Source organism: Gossypium raimondii, chromosome 2 (assembly GCF_025698545.1).
Source record: "Gossypium raimondii isolate GPD5lz chromosome 2, ASM2569854v1, whole genome shotgun sequence".
Taxonomy (NCBI): Eukaryota; Viridiplantae; Streptophyta; class Magnoliopsida; order Malvales; family Malvaceae; genus Gossypium; species Gossypium raimondii.
In genome coordinates, this window is record NC_068566.1 from 24,445,006 (window position 1) to 24,465,684 (window position 20,679).

At 30.1% G+C, this 20,679-nt stretch overlaps 1 protein-coding gene across 2 annotated transcripts; it reads left to right on the plus strand.

Moving 5' to 3' along the window:
* Positions 1 to 10,985: 10,985 nt before the first annotated feature.
* Positions 10,986 to 16,379, plus strand: LOC105788318 (uncharacterized). 2 transcript variants are annotated; one of them, XM_012615150.2, is made up of 6 exons: positions 10,986 to 11,336; positions 12,950 to 13,171; positions 13,604 to 13,720; positions 13,882 to 14,031; positions 14,884 to 14,942; positions 16,045 to 16,379. In XM_012615150.2, the coding sequence occupies exons 2-6, from the start codon at positions 13,010 to 13,012 to the stop codon at positions 16,178 to 16,180; spliced, it is 624 nt and encodes a 207-aa protein (XP_012470604.1). In that variant the 5' UTR covers positions 10,986 to 11,336; positions 12,950 to 13,009; the 3' UTR covers positions 16,181 to 16,379. The 2 variants fall into 2 exon arrangements, with proteins under 2 accessions (XP_012470604.1, XP_012470603.1); XM_012615149.2 differs by having other exon boundaries at positions 10,987 to 11,336; positions 12,977 to 13,171.
* Positions 16,380 to 20,679: the final 4,300 nt, after the last annotated feature.

The following is a 20,679-nucleotide window of genomic DNA, read 5'->3' on the forward strand; positions in this document are numbered from 1 at the left end:
TGAGATTGAAAGTGGTTGACATAAATGGTATGTGATTGGGTTAAGAATTGAATATGTGCATTTTGCATAATATTATTATGTTGTCTTGAATCATAAATTTACCACTGAACGTACTTACTTAGTGTACGATTTGTTTTTCTTTCTGCGCAAGTAAAGTAGATTTAGGTTGTTCGAGCAGTTGATCCAGCATCTAGAAATCGATCCCTAACTCAACGAATTTCGTACAAATTCTATTTGTTCTAATTTTGGCATGTACCTAGGCTGGGTCATATTTGATATAAAACTATGTTTATATTCACTTATGGTTTTAAAGGTTAATGTATGAGCTTGGTTAATTGAATATGGCTTGTAAAGAGAATTAAATTGGGTTTTGAAATGGTATGATATGTTGCAATATTAATATGCAAAACAAATGGTCAATGAGCCAAATGGGTGGATTGAGTATGAATGAGCTTCTCGGAAATGATTGAAATGAACATGTAATTGAGTATAAATATCTATATAAATGTATTCAAGATGATGAATTTATACTTGTGAATTGAATGGTATGTTTAGAAACTCATGTTTTGAATTGAGTTGCATAAACGAATATGTATAAGTTAAGTAGAAATGATAGTTTTGGCATGAATAGGTAAGTAAATTGGCATGTAAATATTGGTATAAACATAACTATTGAGATTGAAAGTGGTTGACATAAATGGTATATGATTGGGTTAAGAATTGAATATGTGCATTTTGCATAATATTATTATGTTGTCTTGAATCATAAATTTACCACTGAACGTACTTACTTAGTGTACGATTTGTTTTTCTTTCTCGCAAGTAAAGTAGATTTAGGTTGTTCGAGCAGTTGATCCAGCATCTAGAAATCGATCCCTAACTCAACGAATTTCGTACAAATTCTATTTGTTCTAATTTTGGCATGTACCTAGGCTGGGTCATATTTGATATAAAACTATGTTTATATGCACTTATGGTTTTAAAGGTTAATGTATGAGCTTGGTTAATTGAATATGGCTTGTAAAGAGAATTAAATTGGGTTTTGAAATGGTATGATATGTTGCAATATTAATGGCCTTGGTGAAATTGATATGAATGCATATGATTTGAAGGTATTGCAATAGATGCTTAGCTTACAAGTAACCAAGCATTTGCATATTGTTGAAGAAGGCATTAAAGTATATGAATTGATGTTACAGGATTGCATTTTTTAGCTGAAATATGAATGGAATGTATTTAGAATTTGATTGGAAAAAAATTGCAAGTTGAAATCCATTTGAAAGTGTAGAAACAGTATACGACGTCTACGAGATCTGAATGCCATGGCACGTTACGATGCTTGACATTATGTTGTGTCATGATAAGGAACCCCCTTACGTTGCGGCGTCAACCCTGTATTTTGAATTCTTTACAATTTGGTTCTATTTCTATCTCAAGTTAGCTTTAGGGCTTCCGTAAGTTTGTTAAGACCCGAAAACGAGTGTATATCATATTAAATGCATGTTTTGGTTGGATTTAATTATCTAATAGTATAAATTGATTTTAACATATTTTAGTTGTTTCGGCAACGGATGTGACACCTCATAACTCAGACCTGACGATCAGGTCAAAAATTGGGGTGCTACATTTAGTGGTATTAGACTATAGGTTTAGCCAATTCTCGGACTAAATCGAGCTTAGAATTGAGTCTAAAGGTTCATGCCAAAGTTGAGTCGAGTCTGAGTTAGGATTTGGATGTTGATTATGAAATTTATCTATTTAATAACTAAAGATTTCAAAGGAATCGAGAACTGTTGTTAATGATAATATATATAGTAGTGATCACTCCGTTGAAAGTGAGAAAGGTTGGCATTGATCCATCTAGTGCTCAACATAATAGAGTTGATAGACCTCAACAAGAAGGTTGATATGATGAGAACTTTCTTCGTGCCATAGCGAAAATTCTTCAAAGAGTAATGGGAGCTACTCTGCAAGTTGCGCTAGTAGTTGCAGCTCGACGATACCTGATAAAGTATTTGTGAAAGTATAGAGCAATTGAGTTTAGATATTTGAAAGGTTTCAATCCCACGTTAGTTAAAATCTAGCTAGAATCGACCCAAGTCTTACAATAGTTAGAATGTTCACCATCAGAGTGTGCCACTTGTGCAGTATCTTTCTCAAAAAAAGAAGCTTATCAATGGTGGTTGACTGTCACACGTCATGTGCAATCAAGCCACTTGGACATTCTTTTTGTCTAAATTTGAGAATAAGTATATCAGTGAATTGTATTTTGAAGATAGAAAGCAAGAATTTATGATGTTGAAGCAAATGAATATGCTAGTAGCCGACTACGAACAATAATTATTGCGACTCGGCAAGTATGCTCTTGAGTTAGTGCCTACATAAGATAAGAGTTGTAAGCGATTCCTTTGGGGATTGCGAGATGAGCTCCGAGTTCAGTTAGCCACACATAAGCTCAAGGAATTTGCTAATCTAGCTGAACGAGCAAAACTTGTTTTACAGGCCTTAGGCCTAGATCAGAAAGGTGAGTCTCTCCAAACATTCTGAAAGAAAGTCAAGACTACTTATTCGCAGCCCCTAGCTAAGCGAGCAAATGAGTCTCAAATTTCTTGGAAATTGGTTTCATTAAATGACGAATCCGAAAAAGATAGGGCTAAACAACCATCAGTATCTATTGGCAAAGTTAAGAAGTCGAAAGAGGACATAAGTATTCCAAACTGTGAACCTTGTAGAAGAAAACACATAAGTAAATGCTAGGAGAAAATAGGAACATGTTTTTTGTGCAGATCTTTAGAGCATATTGCTCGAAATTGTCTTATAAGTGTTAATGATATTCTTGCTTCAACCCAAATATCTGCTCCTAGAGCTAGAGGTTAGAGAATTAACCATGGTGGTTCAGTTGCAAAGGGGAGTCAGCGAAGAGAGATTGATTCAGTGGTATATCTTCCCTATCATATTTCAGGTAAATTTCGGGGTAGAAATTTTTTAAGGGGGAAGAATTGTAACGATATGAAAGTCAATGGTGTCGGACAATACGAATTTTAGACCTCATTTCTGTAAATTGAGCTTGTAATTATTTAATAGAGATATTTTATAGAGCTATTGCATTGATTAATTGAATTTTGGATAAGTAATTTAGCGAATTAGTGATTAATTAAGATTCGGAGACTAAATTGTAAAATTTTAATTTTTTTCAAAATGGTAAATAAACCATTTTTCAATAGGTGATAATGCATTATGATGACACTATCACTAAATGGTGATTAATAGTTAATTTTGAATAATTAAACTAATTAAAATTAATTAAAGGTTAATATTAATATAAAAGGTAAACTTCAAGGAAAGCCATCATCTTTTTTCATATTTTAAACCGTCCAAAGAAAAGAAAAGGAAAGTGACACCATTATTAAAGGGTTCCAAACTTTTAACCTTAATTTCATGTAAGTCCTTAGCTATTTTCCTTTGATTCTTATAGATTTTTTACCTTGGAAATTTGATTAAGCTAATGCAAGGATTAGTTTGAACAATTAGTGAAGTTTTGATGGGATGCCACTGTTGAGAATTGAATGATTTAGGTGTTAAATTGATAGAAATTAAGGTTAGTTTAAGAAAAGGACTAAATTGTAAAGCTTAATTAATAGTTTTGTATATTATGGACCAGAATGAATAAAATGTCAAATTGATAGTAGGGATGAAAAATAGGAGATCCCTAATGAGTAATTGCGAAATTAGATTTTAATCCAAATTTCTAGATTGGAAGTTATGCTTGTCCCGACTTTAGGGACTAAATTGAATAAACTAAAAAAATATGTATGATTTTGAAATTGAATGTGATTTGGTATGGAATTTGACACTGTATTATTATTGAATTATTATTCGTAGCTAAAAATAACACAGGATCGTAGAGAAGGAAAAGAAATGCGAGAGTCGACGACAAGTGCCACAAGCTTTTGATTTGTATCTTTATGACCCGAAATCAATCTAATTACTACATATTCATGACATTATGCATTATATAATGTTGAGGTATGTTTTCAATGGTTATTGTGTTGAAATTCTATGGTTGAAATGAATATCGAGATAGGGACTAAATTAAATAGAATAAAAAGTTGTATGACTTAACTGATATAGGAAATTGGTATGAAATTGAGCTGAATTATATTATGTTATATGATGAATTGATGTTGACTTGAGAATGATGGGATGCGAATTGAACTACGTGATGAAATTGGAAATTGGTTACTTTACTAATTGTACAGTTTTATACTTTGATTTAGCCGATAATGCACTTACCTGCTAGTATATTTGTTTTGGTTTATCTGATGATGCACTTATGTGTCAGTATAATTATTTCGGTTTATCCGATGATGCACTTACGTGCCAGTATAATTGCTTCGGTACATCTAATGATGCACTTATGTGCCAGCATAATTACTTCGGTTTATTCGATGATGCATTACGTGTGCCAGTATAATTGCTTTGGTTCGTCCGATATACACCTCGTGTGCCATTATAATTGCTTCGACTTGCCCAATGATGCATTATATGTGCCAGTATCTTTCTTTCGGTTTATCCGATGATGCACTATGGTGCTAGATTGAGATGCAGGGTGAGGAATCCGCGTATCTGATCTGAGTTTGTGTTGGTTAATAGAGTTATAAATGAATGAATTGTATAAATGTTATGTGAAGTGATATATGAATTTGAATTTCAATATGTGAAATGAATGGAAAACGAGCCCTAAGGGCGGATTGAGCATGAATGAGCTTATGGACTCGGAAATGATTGAAATGGTAACATGTGATTGAGAATAAATATCTATATAAATGAGTTCAAAATGATGAATTTATACTTGTGAATTGAATGGTATGTTTAGAAACTCATGTGTTGAATTGAGTTGCATAAACGAATATGTATAAGTTAAGTAGAAATGATAGTTTTGACATGAATAGGTAGGTAAATTGGCATGTAAAGATTGGTATAAGCATGACTATATGAGATTGAAAGTGTTTGACACAAATGGTATGAGATTGGATTAGGAATTGAACATGTGCATTTTGCATAATTGACCGCCTCCAAACATGTGAACGTTTAAAGTTATTAATAAATTTTATAAAAAATCATAAAATATTTTAATATATTTTAATTTAGATGCATGGGTAAGAAAATTAGTTTATTTAATATAATTTTTGGTATAAAAATAAATCACATATGTGCTCATCCGTTTTATGGTCAGAATTCTTGTTCAGGCCAGGGATAATATTCAAGTAAATTCCTCTCAATAATGTCGACTTTGATAATTCGAACTTGGTTCAAATACCTAGAGAAGAAGTATACCTCCTAGAAGTGCTCATGTGCCGGGCTAGGCCAAGTTCAGGCCGAGCCCAGCCAAAAATCTAGGCCTAGGCCTGGCTCGGCTAGAAAAATGGGCCTAAAATTTTGTCCAAGCCCGATCTGGCCCGGCCCGTCTGTATTAGTTTTTTTATATTATTTTTATATATATAATACATCAAAAATACTAAAAACATTAAAATAAGTATTTCCCAAAAAATTGAGAATAAATTTTAAAAAATATGTATACTTAAATAACACTAAGATAGATGCAACTTAACAAGCAAATACCTCTAAAATAATAACAAAATTAAGAATAAAACAAGTGTTATACAATATCTAAACAATAACAACAAAATAATAGTAACATAATAGTGAAATGGTAGCAAAATAGGTAGAAAACAAGAAAATAGCATTAAAACAACAAAACCCTTTTGTAAACTCGGGTCGGGCTGGGCCCAGGGTCAAATTTACCTTACTCGAGGCCTGACCCATTTTTTAAAACGGGCCTTATTTTTTGCCCAAGCTCATTTTTCGGGCCTATATTTTTATCCAAACCCTCCCACTTTTTGGGCGGGCCTTTGGGCTCGGCCTATGAACAGGTCTACTACTCTACTTTTTCTAGCAATATTTTTTGGTAGTTTATTTAATACAATAAAGTATATTAGATAAATGGTTTGGAATATACTGTTTAAAAAGAAAAAAAAGTTATTCAATATAATAAATATTAAACAGTACATTAAATATAATGGATTCATTTGAAATATATATATATACATATAATTAGAGGTGATCATTGAAAAATGGGAGGGTTCGGGTAAAAATATAGGCACGAAATATTGGTTTGGGCAAAAAAAGAGGTCCGTTTAGAAAACAGGCCAGGCCTCGAGTAAAACTTTTTGGCCCGGGCCTGGCCCAGCCCGAATTATATATCAAATATATATATTTTATTTTTAATCAAATATATATTTTATATATTAAATATATATTTAATATGGGTTGGGCCGGACCGGGCTCAGGCTTAGCAATTTTCTTTCGGGCTGGGATTGGATAAATTTTTAGGCCCATATTTCGGGCCCGAGCCTAGAAAATGGGCATAAAATTTTGTCTGGGTCCGACCCGACCCGGCCCATGATCACTTCTACATATAATGGATTCGTTTAGGGTAAAAATATAATGGATTTATTTAATAAAATAAAAGTATATTAGACACATGGTTTTCAAAAAATACTTTTTAAAATTAAAAAAATGAAAAGAATTTTATTTATTGAATTTAATAAATACTAAATTATATTAAAATGGTTTAAAGATAGAATTTAACATTGTTAACAAATTTTAGTATTTGATATTTATTTTAAATATATTTTAAATTATTTACTTTAGACTCCGTTTTTAAAATTGATATAAACACAAGGTTTTAGAATAATTAAAAATATTTTATAACTTTAGAATAATGTTTAGAATATTAAAATAGTTCTAAAATTGATAAATACAATTACGGATATTTGAAGTTTTTATAACAACATTTTAAAAATCATATTAAAATTTACGTTTTAAATTTATAACATAAAAATCATAATTTAATATGCATTATGAAAAATCTTTTGAATATATTTAAATAATTAAAATATTCTTTGCACATTAAAGATTTACGAACATAATTAAAAAAATGTATTTAATATAATTAAAACATAATTAGGTAAAAACAGATTTTAAAATTTATTTAAAATGAAAAGAATTTTTTACTTATAAACTTTTAAATTTTAAAAATAATTTTAAATACTTTTATAAATTAAAATAGCATAATTTATAAATATTTTAAATATAAAAATAATTATTTTTAAAACTAATTTAAATATTGTGTTAGACAAATTTAAAAAAAACATTTTAAAATTTTACAAAGTCAATTACATATTAAAGCAATGATTTTCTTATAAAAATATATTAATATACATATGACGACATATAGCGATTGTGCGTTGGATGGAGCTTTTTCAGATTATCGTGTATAAATTTACACAAAGCATATTTTATTTTGAAAGAATACAAATCATATTAATCATTATACATATTAACATACATAAACATTTTCATTTATTTTCAATTGTAAATATTAAACTTTTAAATTAAACTTATGTAAAAAAATCACCTTATAAGTTTTACATAATTTAATTCTTATAAATCATACATATACTATGGTAAATAAATTAAAAATGAAATTAAATACTTATATATACATGTACAAAAACTTATAAGGTGGAATTTTTACATAAGTTTAATTTAAAAGTTTAATATTTACAATTGAAAATAAATGAAAATGTTTATGTATGTTAATATGTGATTAATATGATTTGTATTCTTTCAAAACAAAATATGCTTTGTGTAAATTTATACACAATAATCAAAAATTCCATCCAACGTATAATCGCTATATGTCGTATGTATATTAATATATTTTTATAAGACAATCATTGTTTTAATATGTAATTGACTTTGTAAAATTTTAAAATGTTTTTTTAAATTTGTCTAACACAATATTTAAATTAGTTTTAAAAATAATTATTTTATATTTAAAATATTTATAAATTATGCTATTTTGAATTTATAAAAGTATTTAAAATTATTTTTAAAATTTAAAAGTTTATAAGTAAAAAATTCTTTTCATTTTAAATAAATTTTAAAATCTGTTTTTATCTAATTATGTTTTAATTATATTAAATAAACACATCATCTTTTCTTTCACCTCATCCATAATATTTCCTTACCAACTATACATTTAATGTGCAAAAGATAATGCATTTATTTTTTAATTGGCAGGGACCATGAATGACATGGAAATGGGGGTTCATAAAATCATTATCATTTATCAAATTGTTGACATTTAACTTTCTATATTATTAACACATCATCAAGTGATTGGAACGAGTGGAAATAGATTTTTTCACTAAGCATTTAAAACAAGTTTGAATTCTTGAATCGTCTTTGTTAAGAAGACTTTACTTAAATATCACTATTACTCGAACAGAATTGGCCTTAGACCATAAAACGAACAATGACATCTATAATTAAAAAAAATTAAAATCAAATTATTATATTAGACATTAAATCTTATTTATTTACGAGACGATGATAAGATGTTAATGCTAATTTCTAATCATCAAGTTATGTTCTCAAATCGAGTAAAGAAAAAAGAGGTTTTACGATTTAGATAGTAACACACATTTTAATCTTCCATCCTTTAAATATTTTAAATTAAAACTTTTAAAATTTGTTATTATATATATGAATTGACTTTTATATATAAAAGAATTTCTTAACTTTGTAACTTCAAATCAACTTCGTGTTTAACCTTTAAGATATTGGTTTAATTTACATTTTGATCTTGTATTCGTATTTTAAGTTTTGATTTATATAAACAAGTAACAAGAATTATTTTTAAAAATTGTGAAAGATGATTGAATTCTTTTTAGATCATGTTCAAACAATTTAAATATTTTAAAGACTATTTTTCAAGCAAAATTAGTTCTTAATATATTTCAATATTTAAATCTTAAAACATTTTAAAATATTATTTCAAATACTATTTTGTAGGAATATTTAAAATACTGATTAAAAAAGGAAATTTTGAAATTAAAAGATTGATATTTTTTCAATCTGATTTAAAATTACGAAAGGAAATTTTTTAAAAAAAACATGTTTCTAAAATAAAAGTTTCATATATTTTAGAACATATTTAAAAAAACCTTTTTTCTATAATATAATTAAATAATTAAAGTTTTTAATTTGAAAATAATGATTCAAATATAAGCTTTGAAATTAAGCAGCACCATATTTTTAATATAAAATTATCATAAAAATTTTAAAATAATAAAAATTAAATTTGAATTTAAAATTAATTATTTAAATAATAATTTTATAAAAATAAGTATTTACTGTAATATATACACATTAATCTTAAAATATATTTCTGAAAAACTATTTTAAAATTTCAAAATAATAAATAAATAACAATTTAAAAAGTAAAATTATAAAATTATAAAATATCTTTATATTAAATAAAATTTTTATAAAAAAGTTATGTCACATTAAAAGCATTTTTTAGAAAAATTAAGTTTGTAAAAATATTTTATGTTCTCACAATAAAGCAATTGGTATTAGAAAAGCAAAATTTTGTTTTATTTAGAATTTAAATTTACATTTGTCAAACTCATTTGCGAGTATGTTATTGCATATTATTAAACATTCTTAATTACTATTTAGTCAAAATTTTATATTTATTAAAAAACAAGTCAAATAATGATAATGTTACACCTTCAACATGAAATTTTACTTTAGATTTCTAAACCATTTTGAAATATAATAATAATATTTGCAAACATTTTAGCGATTATTATCCTTTTAATGGTTTTCTTATAAAATTAAAAATTAATAAATTGTATAACATTTTTGTTTAAAATAAATATATTAGTAAAAATTTTAACAACCTCATTATAATTTTGTTAAAATTTGGTCTTTAATAATCGTATGGATGTTGAAAACAATAAACTCGTGCATCGCATGGGTAAGAAAATTAATTTTATGTTTATAATTTCCAATTTTTATATGTTTTAATTTTTTAATTTCAATTAATGATGTGACACTATCTCGAGTGTAACTTATCACCTCTCGACAATGTTAAAAAAATATTAAATTATTTGATAGAATCCATGTTTAAGGTCTACTGTGGACAAAAAAATTCAGAGACAAAATAGTAAAAGTTACCAATTTTAGGGACCAAAATTGATTTTATATCTAAAACAAATATAAAAAAGAAGACTCTTTAAAAACATTTTTATAAGGTATAATGATAAATTTAACCATCAACATTTATATCTTCAATCAATTTAGTTTTATTTATTTTTAGCTAAATTTGATCATAAACTTAAAAAAAAGAAGAAGTCAAAATGCTTTTCTTCTACGAAATGTTAATTAAAACATTAAAATTTTAATGATGTTAGTGTAGCAATCACGTGTACTTCACGCTAACATAAGAATATTTCTACTATATGTCACTGTCAAAAATAAATTAAAAATATAAAAATTTTAAAATTAAAATAATTATAAAAAGCTCATGAAAATTCAAAAAATAAACATAAAGTACACGTTAATTGTCATATGAGTATTTCAATAAAAAATATAATTTTTTCAAAAAAAGTTGCCTTGTTTAAAAATAAATACTTTAGTAAGTATTTTCAATAAAAAATCAATATAAATTTTTTTAAAATGTTGATTTTCAAATTTAACTGATGAGAGCTAAGCAGAAAATATATGTCAAAACAACTTTTCCGAAAAATATTTTCAAAAAATCTGCCAAGTAGCAGAAAATATTTTACACAGATTCAATCAAACACCAGAAAATATTTTCCAGTAAATCATTTTACAGAAAAATAAAATATTTTCCAAAAATCATTTTACGGAAAATATTTTACTGGTAATCCAACAGACCCTAAAGTTTAAAAAAAGAATTAGTGTGAAATTGACAAAAGTATAAATGTTTAGAGGTACATTTGATATTACGTCATGAATAAAATATCTAACCTAGTACACTTGAAAGATATAAGTTATAGAAATCACACAAAACAGTAATTTTAATTATTATTCCACACTAAATCTAATTTCCCCAAAGAAAATCTTTCGGTTTTTTTCTTCTTTTTCCCAACTTTCTCTAAACTTTCTATGAGGAAAATATAAAAAAGGAAAATCTCAAGGATTAAAGGCTAGTAAAGAAAAGGCTGCCCAGAAATACTGAAGGAAAGAAACAATCAGAATAATCAGCTAATAATAAGCAAATGAGCATAACTTTACCAATGAAGTTGTTATTGCCTTTAACAACTCCAATCAGAATTCCATCTTCTTCTTATTACACTTCTTTTCTCTCTTCTGCAAACCCTAATTTTACTTTCTCCTCTTCTTCTCATCACTCACGTACTTTCAGAAGAAACCCACATTTTTTCTCCAAGAAAAAGGTATTCTCATTGAAGTTTTTCTCTTTTCAAGTTCTTATTTCTGTTTTCTTCATTGGAATATTAACTTTTTTTTTTGGAAGTTGTGTTGTTCAATTTTCTGCTTCCTTCTTTCTTTAAATTGATATCTATCGAAGGTTTTGTTATTTATTTAAATCCTAACTGACTGGCTGAATTATGAATCTATGGAGTCATTCATGTAATTTCTGAACATGTCATTTGGATTGATTATCCGCTCAAGAGAATTTTGAAAACTGGCGAGGAAGTAGCATTGTCTGTCTGAGAATGGTAATATGTTCCTGAGAGAAAAAAAGAAGTTATTAACACTAAGGTTATATTAGTACCTCCAACCCGAACAGGAGTTGTCAATGAATGTGATTTCACTTAGATCTCTGCTTCTGATGTATATATAGTTGTATTTTTGGGTGGGAAATTGCAAGGGTGTTCAATGAAGGTAGGTCTATTTAGATTTGTTATTAGCTTTTACCTTTGATACATGTTTTTATATGATGTATCTCTACGCAGATATTAATTTGGTAATTTTATAAGTCAAAATATTTTAAGCAAAAGAAAATTTATATCTATTAATATTGGGGACAAAATCATCTGCTCTTCTGGTGATAATTAATAATATCATTTCTTTCTCAACATGGCGGGCTGGTTGGTTACCATTGGGGAGCGTGAGGAATTGCCCCTCAAATAAAATAGAAACTTGGTTGGAAAGGGTCAGCAGATATGTTTGTACAATCCCATACTGGTTCTATTCGTTTGTGGCATCTTTATCGAGGACTGAATTAGATTCGATTCCACTCCAAATGTTTTAGTTTCTGTTGGAAGGTAATTACTTAAGGTTGGTTGTAATGTGGAGTATCTCACTGAGAGGAAGATAAATATTGAGAAAGAAAGCAGAGAAGTGCATTCTTTCTGTGAAAATAAGAGAAAATTATTTCTGTCAGCAATTTTGTGGTTGATTGCAGGCTAGCAAAATATTTTTGTCAGCGCTACTTTCTTATGTGATTATTGCCTCTAAATTGCATATTCTCCGAATGAATTACAGAAAAACATGTGTAATCCTGGGTGTAGATTGTCAGGAATTTTTCATTTGCTTGACAGAGGATATTTCTTAGGCATCGATCTTGCATATTGTATTTAATTAAGATCCTATAATAAGGTAATGAAGAGTAAACCAATACCCTAATTTGTTTATGCAAATGCCCCTGAGGTTCTTGCTTGTTAAAGCCGATCTTTAAGTTGCTAGGGCAAGAAATGTTTGCACTGTTTATGGATTCATTCGGTCCTTAACTTTGTAAAATTTGTATCTAAGTGATCAATGTTTTTGTATTCATTATATTAGTAGTATCTGGTTACTCCAATCTAATCTACATCACATTCTTGTTTTGGAAATTTCCATATGAAGTTTTCAACAACAGATATTCCATCCAAGTTGTTGAATCTGTTAAAATTGAATGATCTGCCATATGTAAATACATCTCTTTCTACCCTAATTTTGATTGAAGGATGCTCAATTTTCAGAATCTCTCAAAATTATAGTCTGAGCTCATGGCTGATCACCACTCTTTGTGGGCAGTTAGTTTTCACTAATGATTTACTGTCAGGGATTCTGTTTTTATGTACTGGTTTAGTGGATTTGTGTGCATACAAGAAGAGATCAAGAGATGGATGGCTATAGATATGAAGAGGAGAATGCAGTTTGCTTAGTTAGTTCTGATGAAGATACTGGGATGCAAATTCCTACACAAGTCCAATCTATTGTGGAAGGATCAGGGGCAGTTACGGTTTCAAAGTTGAAACCGGTTCCTGATGTAGATTATTTGCAGGTATGTGATTTTTATGCAGGAAAATAGCACTTAAGTTCAACGCATTTTTATTATGTAGATTCCAGTAAAGAACTGAGCCTGTACAATGGATACCACTACTTTGCCTGTGCTTATAATGGATCTTTTACAAATGTTTTTACCCGCATACCTTTCTGAGAGCCTTGTTTTATGATATACAGCTCTCCAAGAAACTTTGATAGCTTGTGAAATGAAAGTCTGGTTACACTATTTCTTTAACTTAATGTATCTGATTTAATTACAACTTGATGATCCGAGGATCTTTGGCTATCTAATATTGGCCTTTTACATAAATGATATGTAATTCATGCCTTAGCCAAGGTCTTCGCTGCAGCTTGAAAACATTTACTGATTTTAGTATTTTGGAATTTGTTTTGACTGCTAACTTCTATATGTGGTCATGCAACTATGCAGGAGTTATTAGCAATTCAGCAACAAGGGCCTAGATCTATTGGGTTTTTTGGAACTCGGAATATGGGATTTATGCACCAAGAGCTCATTGAGATTCTTAGTTATGCATTAGTTATAACTGTGAGTGCCATGATCCTAGTTTTTATTTATCCTTTACTATAAGTCGCACAACACAATGGATACTTGCTGCAATATTCAAGTCTCTTAGTCTTTTTTCTCCCAGAAAATATACACTTTTCCTCCTAGAATTGTTTTGACCTTGCTGCTAACATGGCTTGCAGAAAAACCATATTTTCACATCAGGTGCATCAGGTACTAATGCAGCTGTCATCAGAGGTGCTTTAAGAGCAGAGAAACCAGAGTTGCTTACAGTAATATTACCACAGAGCTTGAAGAAACAACCTCCTGAGAGTCAGGAATTGTTGGAAAAGGTATGTGATAATAGCATTTAAGCCATTCTTAAGAAGCTTGTTTGTGCCATTGGTTTGTTATGGCTTCATCTGACACTGCTAATTCCTTTGCATTTTGTTAGATCTGTTTGTCTAATAAGTAAACATGTTGCTATTTATATCCATAGCAGATTCTATTGAAAATTCATGACCAGTTTCTTGTAACCTAAGAGGCTATGCTGTTAACTCAGTTTGCTCAAGCTGTAACATGTTCAGTTCTTATGTTGAGGGTTACTGATGGGATACTGCTGGTCAATCACTGAAAGTTATAAGTTGAGTTGCTGTTGGTGTCATTCTAAAACAGTCTTATACTGGGTTGAATTATTGCACTCCCAGTGGCCAGTGTGGAATGTGGATTGTGGCCACAGTTCATTTCTCGAGTATTTAGTCTGACTGTTTTTCTCCAGTCCTAGGCTTGCAGTAACTTAATGACGATACTGCTTTTGTATCGAGCACCATGTAATAAATTATTATTGCATGCAATATTGAAAACTTTAGTTCTTTAGGGTCATTAGTGTTCAAAATTTTTATTGGACAAGTTCATTTTATGATATTGGCTTAGGTGATGGGGCATAGATGCTAAACAAAATTTTAAGTTGCTTTTGCCCAGATTTTATTGCTTTATAGAAGATTGTGGCCACCATGCTCCAAACCCTGGGAGCCAGTGGTTGTAATGAAGAGTTCCAATGCCTTCTGCACAGTTAGATCATTAAACATTATTAATTGGATGTTTCAAACATTTGCTACTGAAGATCTCAAATTAATTGTGAAGGTGAAACTGACATTGCATATTTCTGTTAGGGGTGGTTTGATGTTTTATTCTCAAATTTTCAGGTGCAAACTGTGATAGAGAAGCCCTATAATGATCATCTACCTTTGATAGAAGCCAGCAGGTTTGTCATAACTTTATTCTTTTAATCATACTTTCAGCACTCCTCCTGGTGGAACTGGTCATTGATTTAGGCTTCAAGTTAATAATAATGACATTGTGATAAGATCTCAATGGAAGCTGATAGAGGACATTCTATTAACTTAAAGGCAGTAATTTCGTGAGAAGCTTTATTACATGGTTGCATGATAAAGTGGTTTTCTAAGCAGTTCTTGTGACCGGGTTTCATTCATACCGAGCTTGAAAGCTTTGGTAAGCATTGGATAACTAGTGGAAGCCCATAATTCTGCCGATTCTAACTTCACTTTATGTGATACAGTAATCTTTACTATGTAGGTCACCAATCATTTTGACTTCTGTCAAGTTAGCTTAGTCGCTATTCTGTTTGACTTAGGTCAAGCCTGTATATGAAGACAGCTGAGATATTTTTCTAAGCTAATGGACTACCAATGGGAAACTGGAGAATTCAGTGCTAGCTTGTGCTAAATTATTATTGCTGGGTTATAGATTGCCATTATACACCTAGTTTGGTGCCATGGGATGAAGGGGTAGCGAGTGAGAGAAATGAGGCAACTGGATATAATTTGGATGGAAAAGAGGGAAGCAAGAGTGGAACAGAGGAACAATAGAGGCATAGAGAAACAATTATCTGTAATGTGTTAGAGGCCTAGAGAAGTAAGTTTCAGTGATATTCAGTTCATCATCATAAGCTGCGGTGAACTAATAATAGCAGACATCACCCTCCATTGTCTTGTACTTGGTAAACAGGTAAGACTATATATGTAACCTAACATAAATACAAAATATCAACCCATAAAACAGTGCAAGAAATAAAGTAAATCAATCAGTGCAAGCAGTGTCTGATTTAAGTCAGCAAAACTTCTTCAGTAACTTGCTTGAAGACTATCCAGCTTTTCACATGCACCATCTTTTATTGAGCTAACATTTTGCTTGTGAATTGGTGAAGCCAACTACGGTATACCTAAGTTTTACATGCAAGAAACATTCATGGCATGAGTTGCTATAGTTTCTTGCAATTGGGAAATCTTGATTCGCTGACAAAAATTCATCTTACATGCTATATATATCTATGGTCAAATTTGCAGGCTGTGTAATAGGGACATCATTTCACATGTACAGCAAGTCATTTGCTTTGCCTTCCATGATAGCAAGTTGTTGATGGAAACATGCCAAGAAGCCAAGAATCTCAGAAAAATTGTGACTCTTTTTTACCTGGACTGAAACATTGCCTTCTAATGTCTATATAAATCATTTAGAGACAGAGCTTTTGCCTGTAAATTATACATATTGGTTAACCATTTTCCCCTCTGTAGAGTCAACAATGAGAATGGGGGGCTAGTTTTCTCCTCCTCTCATTGCAGGTAAAGTGGATTTCTTATTGGTTCATTGAATATATTGGAAGGAAATAATTATAAATGCATTTTGTTGTGCATTAATGGTTAAAATAAGTTGGATATTTGGAAAGTTGTGTTGGTTGAATGTAATGGGTTATGCATTCCAACCTTATTCGTTGGGCTAACTATTTTTCCTTTGTTTGGCTTATTATTTTGCTTATTACGGACGGGCAGACATAGCCCTGATGAGTGGCTTATTCATGCCCTGAAGGAATAGATAAAATAGTATTCTTGCAATATTACCTCAATTTGTCTAATTTTTGTCTTTCTATAACAACTGTCATTTACAGAGGAATATCTTCGTTTTTTTTTTTTCTTTCGAAGGATTTACTTTCATGAAAATATTTTTTCCTAAATTTTTTTCTTACCTTTGTTCATTGGATTTAATCATTCTTTTTTTGTTAAATACTTTTTATATTCCTCTATTCAACAAAATCATAAATTTAAAATTGACATGAATAATATAGGCTAGTGCCATGGAATACTCGTTGCTCCATTTCTGTCCAGATGTTCTTTTATTTAAAATTTTTCTTGCAACTCTCAAGTTGTTGGTATAGAATATCAACTAGTAGGTGCGTATCTACAAACGAATTTTGGTTATCCTTTAATTAGTTTTTCTTCTATTCTCTATTTCTTCACTTTTAGTCTTAAAAATTATTGTGTTTTTCTCTATGCTCTTGTTGAAAATTGCTGTTGAAATGGAAACTTGTTGAGGAAGGTTAGACTTGTGAGTTCACTTTAGGTGAAGACGAAAGTTTATACTTCCAAAAGAGGTTACGTGTTTCGAATGATATGGAGTTGAAACAATATAGTCTCTGAGAAGCTCACCATAGTTCTTATGCTATCGACTAGGGAAGTAATAAGAGGTATAATGATTTGAAGCCATTTTGCTAGTGGCCGAGAATAAAACAGGACATCACCGAGTACGTAGCTAAGTGTTTGGTATGCCAACAAGTAAAAGTTGAGCATCAAATTCCCTCAAGATTGTTGCAACCCATTTCGGTACCTGAGTGGAAATGAGAATGAGTGGTCATGAATTTTGTAGTTGGTTTGCTATTGACCTTAAGAAAAAAATTTTCAATTTAGGTTATTGTTGACAGATTGACAAAGTCTGCTCATTTTATTTTGGTAAGGGTTGACTACTCTATAATTTCATATATGGATTTGAGTTTCACTTCTAGGTTCTAGGGCAAGTTATACAAAGCGTTGGATACCAAGTTGAATTCCAAAATAACTTTGCACATTCAGATTGATGGCTAATCTAAGAGAGTGATTCAGATTCTTGAGGACATGCTATATAGTTGTATAATTGAATTTGAAAGTAGTTGGGAGAGGTACTTACCTCTAGTGAAATTTGCCTACTATAATAGCTTCCATAGGATGGTTTTAGTTGAATGGCTTAGAATGAGTGATGGTTTTGAGTGTGGTGAGGTGGTCGATTGGCTGTTGATGGGATTTGGAAAGGTGGGAGTGGTGCATAAGAGTCAAGGGAAATGGTGATGGCGAAGAGGGATGTGTTTGGTTAGACGATGATTGAGTGATGTGGTGTAGTGAGTGGCTGAGGATTGGATGGTTAGTGAGAGTGAGTGGGGAAGGGTAAGAAAGTTGAGAGCTGAGAGAAGAATGGTAGGGGAGCGGGTGAAAGTGATGATGGTTGATTGGTTCGTGTGAGATGAATGAAAAGGGTCCAGAGATAGAGAGGGTCCTTGATATGGTGAAGATGGTAAATTTTTAAAGGGAATGAGGGTGGGCGGTAGTGCTAGCAAAGTAGGGCGGTGAGACAAGGTTAGGGGCGTGGTGGATGGGATAATGGAAGGTGGTACTGTGTAGGAGCATGGCAGTGATGGGGCAGGTGACAAATAAGCTAGTAATATGGATCAAATTGTCGATTTGTATTTTTACAAAGTTGAAGTTCTTTTCTCCATTTTTATTTTTGTAGTTTAATAAATTATAATAAAATAAATATTTAATTGGATAATAAAATAAAATGGGTCAAAGCCCAAAAACATTTAATATCAAAAGAACATGACCCAAATAATAAAAAAAGGCTAAAATTCAAATTAGACATTAACTTACCAAAACTTAAAATCATAATTTCAAATTCTCATTTCATTTAAAAGAAATTAACCTAACAATTAAACTCGAACAAAATTCAATGTCTGCTCTGAATTGTGAGTTCTTTAATCTGGATTTGCAGAGCCTTGCATGAAAGATGAATGACAAACGGTAAGGGTAAGATTCTTCCTCATTGTACTAATTTGTAGCGTCTCATGATACATGATTTAAAGCTTTTCTGGGTTTTTGTTTTCCAATTGTAAAGTAGTATAGATTAGATTTGAAAAATGGAAGAATTTTAACAGCCAGTGAAATTTGATAAAAGTATCAGGAAGTTTATATAATTATGGGTGAGTTGCATTTCGACCCTTTTACTGAAAAATGGATAAATTAACCATTATATATTTTGAAACGTATGAATTAGCTTCTTCGTTAAATTTTTCTATTAAATAATGGCATTTCCATGCTGAAATTTATTTTTTATTGGTAAACTATAAAATGGTCACTCAACTATGTCTTTCATTCTATTTGGTCACTCAACTATTAATTTTTCAATTTAGTCACTACACTTTTCAAATTAAATATTTTAATAACTTTGGACTAATGTGGGCTTTTTATTAGTTTAGTAACAAAATTAGCCCTCTAATGTTTACGCGTTCTATCAATTTGATTCTAAATATAAAAATTCAACAAAATTAGCCCTTATTTTTTGCAAAATTTGTTATTTTAGTTCTAATTCTAAAAAAATAACAATAAATTTGGCCCTCAACATTTACAAAATTTTCCAATTTAGTTCCAACTCTAAATTTTATAAAATATATATTTTTTTAAAAATTCATTTTTAGCCCTTTATAATCCTTTGGCTAACTAGTGATGGCAATGGGGCTGAGCAATTTTTTACCGCCCCGACCTAACCTCGACTTTAAAAAAAATTAACCCACTTCGAACTCGAAACTGAAAATTAATAGTATACTAGACTTCGATCCAATTCGACCCAATTTGTGATTAATTATTATTTTTTAAATGAAAGTTTTTGGCACAATTTTCTATTAGATTTGTTTAATGATTTATCTATGGAGTTGTGTGGTAATGTATATTTACACACATGTTGTGATTACAACACACACAAAAAAAAATTAAGGAACAAATGTTCCTTTAATAAATTATTAAATTAAGAAGATAGAAAATAGGAGAAATAATCTTACAGAGGTGAAAGGGGACTAGTATAGAGACGCTAGAATAAGACTAGTAGTGATAAAATTTAGGGATTTTTTAATCTAATCAATGTTAAATATGTATAAAGAGTAATTTCGTAAATATCTCAAGGTGAGGTGCGGTTGGGTGGTTTCATTTTAAACCTAATCTCGACCCTACTCCACTATTTTTAAAAATTAACTTTCCTAGCCTCGACCACTGACTTCAATAAAAAAATTGACCCTATCGGGTCAGATCGGCTCGAAACCCGTTGGATTCAGGATTTTTTGCCATATCAACGAGTAACACATGTGAGATATTAAAATAAGAAAAAGAGTACTAATAAATAATGATGTGGATGAATGCGAAAGCGGATCGTAAAGTTTGTCAAAGTCACAGATTTATCCTAGATCTCTAGACGAATGTAAACTGAAACGAGAAACAACAAAAACAGATTAGTTGTCACAAAAGAGAGTCAAACGAAATTAAAACAAAAGAAAGATGAACCGGTTGGTAAAGAGTCCAATAGAGAATGAATTAGGGCTTCTTGAATGGAAAGAAACCGTGCTTGGACCTCAAGAAAATGCCCCAACCAGATCTGGAAAAACAAAACACAAACAGATTTGTTAGAAGTGATTTTAAAGACAAAAGTAAATTGTTTTGTGCAAAAATGCTTGAAACAACAAGAAAAGGTTAAAACTCCTAATTTTGATGTGTTTCTTGGTGGAACAAGATAGAAGAACGTCTTTCTTGAAGCAACTTTAACCTAGAACGAAAACCAATAAAATTAGTAAGCCAAAATAGTAAGAAATGATAAACTACGGATAGAAAAGATAAGATGACGTCATAAGAAGCATTGGAAACATTAAAAATCCACAACTCATTTCGAAGGCTTTAATTCCCTCTCCAAGAAAGAGATCTTGGCAAGAAAAGGCTTGAAGATGATTCCCACAACCTGAAAGATTGTTAAAATAGTTTCTAAAATAAACTCAACGGCAATTCTTGAAGAAAAACTCAAAGAGAATTATTATTAACTCAAAAAAACATATATTAATTGTATATGTATAAGGGTGAACG